Source organism: Momordica charantia (assembly GCF_013281855.1).
Source record: "Momordica charantia cultivar OHB3-1 chromosome 9 unlocalized genomic scaffold, Mcharantia_2.0 BLBB01000009.1, whole genome shotgun sequence".
NCBI lineage: Eukaryota > Viridiplantae > Streptophyta > Magnoliopsida > Cucurbitales > Cucurbitaceae > Momordica > Momordica charantia.
The window spans coordinates 25,054,333-25,064,092 of NW_028275167.1; the positions used below are offsets into that span (position 1 = coordinate 25,054,333).

General features: G+C 30.9%; 1 protein-coding gene across 1 annotated transcript; it reads left to right on the forward strand.

Moving 5' to 3' along the window:
* Window positions 1-1,659: 1,659 nt before the first annotated feature.
* Window positions 1,660-4,265, forward strand: LOC111023726 (jasmonate-induced oxygenase 2). Its single transcript, XM_022301198.2, has 3 exons — window positions 1,660-2,281; window positions 2,479-2,809; window positions 3,789-4,265. Exons 1-3 carry the CDS (start codon window positions 1,779-1,781, stop codon window positions 4,035-4,037), a joined length of 1,083 nt encoding a protein of 360 aa, XP_022156890.2. The 5' UTR covers window positions 1,660-1,778; the 3' UTR covers window positions 4,038-4,265.
* The last annotated feature ends 5,495 nt before the right edge of the window (window positions 4,266-9,760 follow it).

The window sequence follows — 9,760 nt, forward strand, 5'->3', positions numbered from 1 at the left end:
ACAAATTGTTCTAATCTAAAACAATTTCCCTAGCTAGCTTCCCTTTTAACTATTCTCATTTTCCAAGCCCAAATTTTTCAAAACTCTGAATCAAACCACTTCTATTCGTGCCTCAATTCTTTTTACAAAGCCGAAAAAGAAAATTTGTGAATGACTTGTTTATTGGAATAAATTATTAAATAAAGACAACAAAATATAAAATTAAAAAAAAAATCAATTCTAGAATGGATTGAGTTCCGTGCTATGTTGAAACTGTTAAAAATAATTTTAATTTCTTTTATAAAAATAATAAAAGACCGTATCAATCCAAAAAGATATCCATTAAAGAATATGAAATTTTCTTTGCTGCGTGTCGGCCATGTCAATTTCAGTTGCCCCATCAACCACCCAAATTAGGCGAAATCCCCAAACTACCCTCCAAAGCAAAATATTATTCTAATTCAATTTATAATATCAATAATAAAATAAATAATTTTGACTTTTTTTTATCCCCCATAATATTCACGTTTCCTAATTTCTTCCAGTTCATTTCCCACTCATCTTTCCCCCACCTAAAAATCTAAACCTAAGCCCCCCCTATCTTTTTACCTTTTTAACCTTCCATTAACTGCCTTCTCCAACTTTCTACTCTCTACGTCGCCTGGATTTCTGTCTTTTTCCTATCTTTATTTTCTACTTTTCGGAATTCAATTCGAACCACATGCCTTCATTGTGGGTTGGTCTAGTGGTGGTCTAGTGGTCGCAAACGAGTTTCACGAAAAAATTAGAAATTGAAAACGTTTTCAAGATATGAGAACGTAAGTGTACGGTTGAGTGGAGGATATATATTGTCAAGCTGTTTATTTTTTGAAGGTTAGTTAAATTTTACGTTGTTGCTGTTGATTTGTGTATAAGCACCATATTTTTCTTCTCTTTCTTTTTTTTTCCTCCCTGTAATTAATGATGGGAATCTTTTAGACTCAGGCATTTACTTTTCTTTTCATAGATGAATGATGAAATTTGTTCCCGCTTTAATGGCTCTCTATAGAGTTTTGATGAAATATTTAATCTTTGCTCCTTATTAACATGGGTTAGGATTTATTTCTCAAATCCTTTTTTTTTTCTTTTCTTGTAGTTGTAATGAAATGCAAAAATTTGGAGAAAAAATTGATTAGTTATTTAGGGCTTTAGAATTATATTGTAAACATAAATTCCCTTTTGTTTTCAATATCTAACCAAGTACCTATAATTTCAAATACTTACCTATCAAAACAAATAATACCTCATGTTGCTACTAAATAATTTAATTTATATAAGAAAAAAATTAAATTATAAATTTGATCCTTCAAATCTGAGAAGGGTATCTAACAAGTCTTTGAATTTTAAAAACGGTCCAATAAATCACTAAAATTTTAATATTATGTATAATAGATCCATAAACTAACATACTTTAAAATTAAAAGATGACCTATCATGTTCATTTTAAGATTTTAGGATTAAATCAAATGCAACGTTAATCTTTTAAAATCTTATTAAATATTTTTAAAAGTTTAGAGACTCGTTAAACACTAACGGTATCTTCAAAGTCCGAGACCAAACTTATAATCAAATAATATTTGAACCACCACAAGAAGCATATAACTCATCTCTACGGAAAAAGTCGGAAGTCGAGGTTTTTTTTTGTATATATAAATTAAGTTTTTCATCGTACTTTATTTTCTTGTGTGTGTCTAAAAGGCAATACGGTTGGGATTTTTATAAGTAGAGATCAGCCTCGGAATCCCAAGACCCTGGCCGTGATGACTGGCATCGAGGACTGGCCCGAACCCATAGTCCGAGTTCAATCCTTGGCCGACGGCGGCTGCCCGGCCGTACCCAGCCGCTACATCAAGCCCCCCACGGACCGACCCTGTGCCGCTGCCACCGCCGCCGCCTCCGCCATCAACATCCCAATCATCGACGTCCACGGGTTCTGCCTGGACCATGACCAGGCCCTCCGCACCACCATTCTGAGCCGGGTCTCCGACGCCTGCCGCAACTGGGGGTTCTTCCAAATTCTGAACCACGGCATCCGGCCCGAGCTTCTGGACCGGGTCCGGGAAGCTTGGCACGAGTTCTTCCACTTACCGGCCGAGCTGAAGCAGGCCTACGCCAATAATCCCAGGACTTATGAGGGCTATGGCAGCCGCCTAGGCGTCCAGAAAGGCGCTATTCTTGACTGGAGCGACTACTTTTTTCTTCACTATCTTCCCTCTCACCTCAAGGACCATAACAAGTGGCCCGCCGCCCCGCCCGATGCCAGGTGAGAGGAAAAATCTCGCTCTTGTCTCTTAAGCTGAAAGGTTAGAGTAAATTTAGAGTTACGAAATGACATTATTATTCTTTCCTGTTCTGATACCATGAATTATTCGTTGCAAAGTCAAGACTTTTGAGATGGGTTATATCGTAAATTAAATTAAATGAATTTTGTTTTAATGAAATTGAGGGGGGTATTTGTAGGGAAGTGATAGAGGAGTATGGGGAAGAAGTGGTGAAGCTTGGGGGGAGGTTGTTGAAGCTTTTGTCGCTCAACTTGGGGCTTGAAGAAGGGTACTTGCAGAATGCGTTTGGAGGAGAAGACGTGGGGGCTTGTTTGAGAGTTAATTTTTATCCCAAATGCCCGCAGCCCGAGCTCACGCTCGGGCTGTCGTCGCACTCCGACCCCGGTGGACTGACACTGCTGCTGCCCGACGATGAGGTCTCTGGACTTCAAGTTCGAAAAGACGATATGTGGATTACTGTCAAACCCGCTCGCCATGCCATTATAGTCAATGTGGGCGACCAAGTTCAGGTTCGTTTTATTCATTACTCATCTTGTGGTATTTGATCAATTATTTAATTCACCTAGTTCAAAAGTTTCTTAAAAATTGGAATTATCTTTTTTTTTTTTTTAATTTTTGGATCACTTTTAGTTTTGGTAAAAATATTTGGCCTCAAAAAAGATTTTTTCTTGCACTGAAGCCATTACCCATCCGCACATGGAGGGTCTTGTCTTTATGGACCATTTTTTCACTTCTTTTGAACGGGTCCTCGGAGACGATAAGGTCGGTTTTCATTTGTGAGAGTCAGGTATTTTCCATCTCGAAATAGATTCTCTCTCTCCTCTATTTTTTTTTACTTGTTTTTGTATTTATCTCTCTCGTTTGTCAAAAATATGACAGTGATGAGTACGGATTCACCCATCTACACCTAAATATTTTCTTTTTTTAGGGTGAAAATGTGAAGGACAAAAATAGTTCCTTTTGTTCCTACAGTACCTCCATCTACTTGCAAAATTGCATAAAAGTTTTAATACTTTTCATTTTGTGGTCCTTTTTTTAGAGAGACATGAGCCCAAATTGGATATAAGAGGAGATCATGGTAAGCTAAAAATGGGTTTTTTTTATACCTTTAATATTGGGGGTTGGAGGGAGAGAAAATGGGTTTTCTTTTATCATAATATTAGCAAAAATCAAAGGAAGTTAAGAAGGGTAAATTACATCAAATGCCCTTGATCTATGCCCTTACCATTTGAAAAGTGCCTTACTTTAATTTGTTTTAAAAGAGCTAGTTAACTATTTCTACTAGATGGAAAAGTTGAAACTTTTCAAACATTAGAGCAAAATTTAAACCACTATATACACATCAAAGAGCATGTTGTGTAATTTATAAACTTCTATTTTACCCAAAGTTCTAATTATAACAAAATACTATCATGAAAGTTTTTCAAGCTAACAAATTAGAATCGTGAAGGTAAAATTAAATATGTGTGCGGTGTTTTTTTGATATAGGTTCTAAGCAATACAATATACAAAAGCGTGGAGCACAGAGTGATAGTGAATTCGGACAAAGAGAGAGTGTCATTGGCCTTCTTTTACAACCCAAAGAGCAACATTCCGATTGAGCCAGCGAAGGAGCTAATCTCGCGAGATAGACCCGCGCTTTATTCTCCGATGACTTTTGACGAGTACAGGCTTTTCATTAGGACGAGAGGTCCTCAGGGCAAATCCCAAGTAGAGTCACTAAAATCGCCAAGATAACCCACGATTTTGTGCTCTATAGATTAGAATCTAAGCTTAGCCACTCCCCCATTGCCTTTTTGTTCCTTTTAAATGTTATTACTTGTAAATTCATTAAGAAAAGAAAAAAAATATATTAATCCTCAATTAGTCCCTCTAGATAAAATGTACATCTTCTAGTTTGTACATCCAAGGGATGATATTGAAGCAAGAGTAAATGATACTGTTTCTCAAAAATATTGATGGATACATTTATATTACAAATGTGGCACCGTCTATGGTGTGAGTGAACCGAAACTACATCTGAATGAGAGGAATCTTGAGACTAGTTAAAAAAAAATTTAAAAAATTTGCTACTTTTACCCAACAAGATGTGTACTTTCTTTTTCAATGGCTCGATCATCATAAAAATTCTTTAAAGTTAATCGTGCTTTACTTGGAGCAATCCTAAGGTTAATTAGGTTATTTTTTAGGGAATTTTCCTTAATAATATGTGAATGATGACAAAGAATGTTGAATAGATTTGTGTTGGTTTTTGGGGATAATTTTCACTCTTGAAGTCAAGTAGGTGACACATTTAGGTCATGAGAATGTGGGAATAATCCAGATTCCAAATCTTGGCTGGAGTTCTAGGCGTGGAGCGTATTAATTAATTAATGCAAATTACTCTCTCTTCATAGTCTATGTTTTCAAAAAGGATTGAAATGCTAGTCTTTGCTCGATGAATCTTTTTTAGCATGGTACTTACCATTCTTTGGGTTTGTAAATTTGTTAAGTTAAATTTTTTACAAAATGGCACATGTAGAATTTATTAAAATATTAGTACCTTTTTTTCATAGGTCAATGGTCGAACATCAAATTTGGTTCTAAATCATTGGCATTTGACCTCAGCGATTAAAGTATTAGTGGTTCTTTTCATAGGTACGTTAATGGTTCGATCTCAAACTCATGTTGATAATGTGATATTTTTTAGATAAGAAAAGTCTTAGATACCTATCCTCAAATAGGGTCTAAGATACCCTTGTATGTTTTAGGAGACTCAGTATAATTAAATTATAAATAAGTGGCCCCAAAGCCCCTTAATTTCTTCTTTTACTTGCCCTGCCCTAGTGAACTTTAGCCCTATTCATGGCAGTTAGCCTCCTTTTGGTTAGTAGATTTATTCTATAAGTTAATTTTTTAACAAAATAACACGTAGAGTTCATTATAATTAAAAATAAATGTTAAAATTACACATTTAGTCACTGAAATTGGTGTCTAACTCATACCGAGGTTCGAACACAGAACTTCCTACTTTGACACCATGTTAATGATGAATAAGCCACTACTCAACCTAAAAACTTAAACTAATGAGTTTGGTAAATTTAATTCATAGATTGGATATCTAACACGAAAGAGATTGACAACCGACGATGAGAAGGAGGTTGTAGGGGAGAGACGACGATGCAAGACAAAGAAGGTGGTTAGAGATGGGAAACACCGGAAGTAAGAGGGAGAGAGAAAAGGAGATTGTAGGATAGAGATGACAGTGCACGGACGAAGAAGGTGGTTCGAGATGGTGGCGCAGACGACGGGAAGAGAAGATAATAGGAGGAAAGAGGGAGAGAGAAGAAGGATAACGAGACGTGTAACGTAAGCCATATATGACCACTTTGTTATATGGAAAAGTACTTGAACAAACGATGGGGGATTATTAGAATCATTTTCTAAAACTCGTGACTTTTGAAGTATTCATTTTCAAACTTCAAGAAACAAAACAGACAAAAAATTCAAATTTCAAAGACTAATGGTATATTTTACTCGAAGGCTACATACGTGTTTGAAGCTATTTGTAAAATATAAGGGTATATAGTTTGCAAAATAAACAAACTACAAGACTGTGTGGTATATAATTATCCTATTTATGTATTCATAAATTGTAATAGAATATTGGATTTTTTTATTTGTTTAATTTGTTTAATTTTTCATATTTCCACATTGGCCTACAAGGATTACTAATTGCATTTGTTATGATTAGGCGGTTGTTGTGGTGCGGATGGTTAATTGCGAGAATTATTGGGGCAATAAAATAATTTTTATGAAATTTTGTACAATAGTGGTATTATTTGTATGTTTGGGTGGACTTTGTTTTTTTTTTTTTAATTATGAATTAATTTTCATCCCAAATGTTGTCATCACCCATTTTTATAATTTTATTTTATTAATATATTGTTTTTAGTTCCCAATATCAATATAATAGGCGAATTACCATTTATAGAAAAACAACAAATTGAAAGGTTTGGATTGGGACTTTTTTTTAATATTATTATTATCTTTAACTTATTTCTAAATTATATTTATTTTGAAACTTTTTTTTAATAGTGTCATTTTAAGCCTCTATTCTTTTAATTCTAAATTATAGTCAGATCATTATATTATAATAATAATAAATTAATATATTAATATTTTTGCAATATCATAAAACAAATACATTAGTGATATTTTGGAACTATAATATTTTAGAAGATTAAAGATACCTTAACTACAGTACTACACTCTGTACCAAAAAACCACAGGTGCTAAACTCATATTTGTATCTTCAATTAATTTTTTTAATAAATTTAAAGTAAAATTGAATAATTAACCAATGAATTTTTTTAATAATAAAAGTAACCCTTGAACTAGAGAAATGTTTCGTTCATGTCCATAATTTTTCAATTTGATGAATCACTCTCACGTACTAACCAAAATTTGATGTGAAATCAATTTTCTAAAAATTGAATAAACATAAAAATATTTTTATAAGTTTGTGAGGTATGGTAATTTATGGCCAGATTAAAAATTCGAGCCTAACCATCTTAGTTATCTTTAGATCAGATATAATAAAATATAATTATAACCACAAAATCAATGGTTAAAATTTAATCAATTTAGGAAATTATGGGTTTAAATTTTAATTTTTTGCATTTGTTTTGAAAAATTAATATTTAAATTTATAAAATAATAATATTAAATTTTAACGTGGCAGATTCTATTGCAAAATCGTTTTCAAGACATGGTTTCACTGCGACATGGCAAAATCGCGTCTACACTCTACAATATACAATTTTAATCTAAACAAATAAATGCTACAATATTAAAAAATAATAATATTAAAAAAAGTCCTTGGGGTTGTAGTTATCCATTGAGTTTATTTAATTTGTTTTTGAGTTAATTATCCCACGTGCGTTGCACTTTTTTCTTTTTTTTTTTATTTGTTATAAAATAAAAAATTTTGCCACGACTTTGACAATAAAGTATTAGTGGGTCTAACTTTACATTTCAAACTATGATGAGAAAATAGGCAAGATGATCAAAATAAAGTTATAATTATTAATTTTAATCATTTTCGCCAAATTTTAGTTACAAAACTTAATTATTATACTAAACTTTGTAATTATTTTATTTTGTAACCGTGAATTAATTCTCCACACCTATTTCCTCTATTTTGATCACATCACTCAATCTCAAATTTCAATTTTCATAATATAATAGCCAAATAAGTATAGATTAATTGGATAAGACATATATTATCGAAGGTTTAAATCTCCATGTCTCAGGTAGCAATGAATTAGAAAATAATAATAATAAAAATTAATAATATCAAATCACACTGAATTCAGCCACACAATTTTTTATGAGATAATGTTTTTATATTTTCCATGTAGCTTAGTTTTATATTTTATAGCATGATTCCATACTTTGCATCATTATCATAATGCTTGTGCAATATTCAACATTATTGAACTCAATCCATACAATTTTCAGTATATTCTAATAATTTTTAAAAAAATTTAATCTTTTATATAAATGAAATATTATAACTTAATCTAGATATTATACTATTCAATTTATGAATTTTTTGGTTAGGTCAACGGTTGAATTTATTGATAAAAATACATTTGGGATGCGTATATACATGAATTCTTAGATTAAATCGATAGATATAATTAAAATAATTAGGCCAGCGGTTGAATTTATTGATAACAAGAAATTGTGGATACATATTTAATTCTTAGATTAAGTCAATAGAGGTAAATAAAATAAGGAAAATAATTGTTGATTCCTAACAATTAGTTGCCAAATAATTCAATTTATTTCAGTTAAAAAAATCAATTTATTGCCGAACGTCTAGAACTAATAAAGAAAATGAAAAAAAAATGTTTCAAAAATAGATTGCTTCTTAAAGAAAATGAAAAATAGTTTTTTTTATTCAAAAAGGTTGGTTGGGCATGGCAGTATAATTTTTAAGAATAGTTTCAAAACTGAAAAATGGAATAAGCGGTTTCTAAATTTTAAAACAATTACAAAATAAGTTCCAAAAAATCAGTTCGTAAAATAGTTTTAATTTCTTTATATATATACTCACACACACACACACCTAACTATATCCCATCGAAATCCAAGTTTAAAGCAATAAGTCCATCTTAAATGCATCATTAAATTAATGTTGAAATACATCTCACAATTTTGGATTTTTTATCTTTTAGAATATCAATTTAGCAAGAATAAGTTTCATTTTCATTTATTTTCTTAATAAAATTCTTTTTAGTACGACAAATATGGGTATGAGAATAAATCTCCTGAATAGACGATCTTAACCACAAAACTATGTTCATGTTGACAAATTCTTTGTTTTTATTAATACTAATAAAGTTAATTTATTCATTAGACATATTTTCATTTTTAATAAGTTATAATAGCTAAAATATTAAGGGTCCGTTTACCAACCATTTCGTTTTTTTTTTTCGTTTTTCAGAAACTATTTTGAAATTCTATGTAAATTAAAAAAAAAAAGTAGTTTTCAAAAATAGATTTTTGTTTTTCGAAATGTCATTTTTTCTTCTAATACTCAACTTTTTTTTTCTTTCTCATATTTATCTCTAAAAAGTTTATTTCAAGCTCTATTTTTTTTTTCTAAATTTCTCTCTACAAACTTTATTTTTCTCTCTCTGACTTTTTCATATTTTGAATATTTATTATTTTTTTTTCCGCTCCAAAATTTTCTATATTTTTGGTATTTTTCTAACACACCAGTTTCATTTCTGTCTCTCAAATTTTAATATTTTTCCTAATTTTTTCTCTCTAACATTTGATCTCTTATAACTTTTATTTTTCTTCGTAATCTATTTTTTCCTTTGAAAATTATATTTTATTTTCTAATTCAATTTTCTTTTGGTAACTTTTATTTATCTTTGTATTTATTTATTTTCTTTAAAAATTATATTTTGAATCTTGTTTTTATCTCTAAATTTGTTTCCACTATAATTTTTCTCTTTCTTTATAATTTTTTTTCTTTAACATATCCTTTCCTCTCGACTTTATGTTTTTTCAATTTTTTTTTGCCTTTAACTTTTTTTCTATTTATCTCTCTAAAATTATCTTCCAAAAGTTTATTTACATCTCTTATTTCCATGTATCTACATTAGGGGAGATAAAAATTTCCCAAGGACCGAGTCCCAAAAATAGGAAATGCATGTCCTGACCCCGTCCCTATCCCCGATTCCATTTTTTAAATAATTAATATATATTTATTACATTTTTTTATACTTAAATTATAAAAGTAATTAAAAACAATTATAAAACCGATAATTTTTCTCGAGAATATCTCCCGAACCCAAGAACGAGGCGGAGACGGAGACTAAAAATTTTCACAATGATGAAAATAGAGGAGAGCATTCTCACTCGCACCCACATCATTGTCATATATACTCTATATAAAATTT

Bases quoted from the DNA above. Each gene is read 5' to 3' on its own strand.
- LOC111023726 (XM_022301198.2), top strand. From the start codon at position 1,779: ATGACTGGCATCGAGGACTGGCCCGAACCCATAGTCCGAGTTCAATCC. The intron at 2,282-2,478 runs GTGAGAGGAAAA...GGGTATTTGTAG, and splicing joins GCCGCCCCGCCCGATGCCAG to GGAAGTGATAGAGGAGTATG. The intron at 2,810-3,788 runs GTTCGTTTTATT...TTTTTGATATAG, and splicing joins ATGTGGGCGACCAAGTTCAG to GTTCTAAGCAATACAATATA.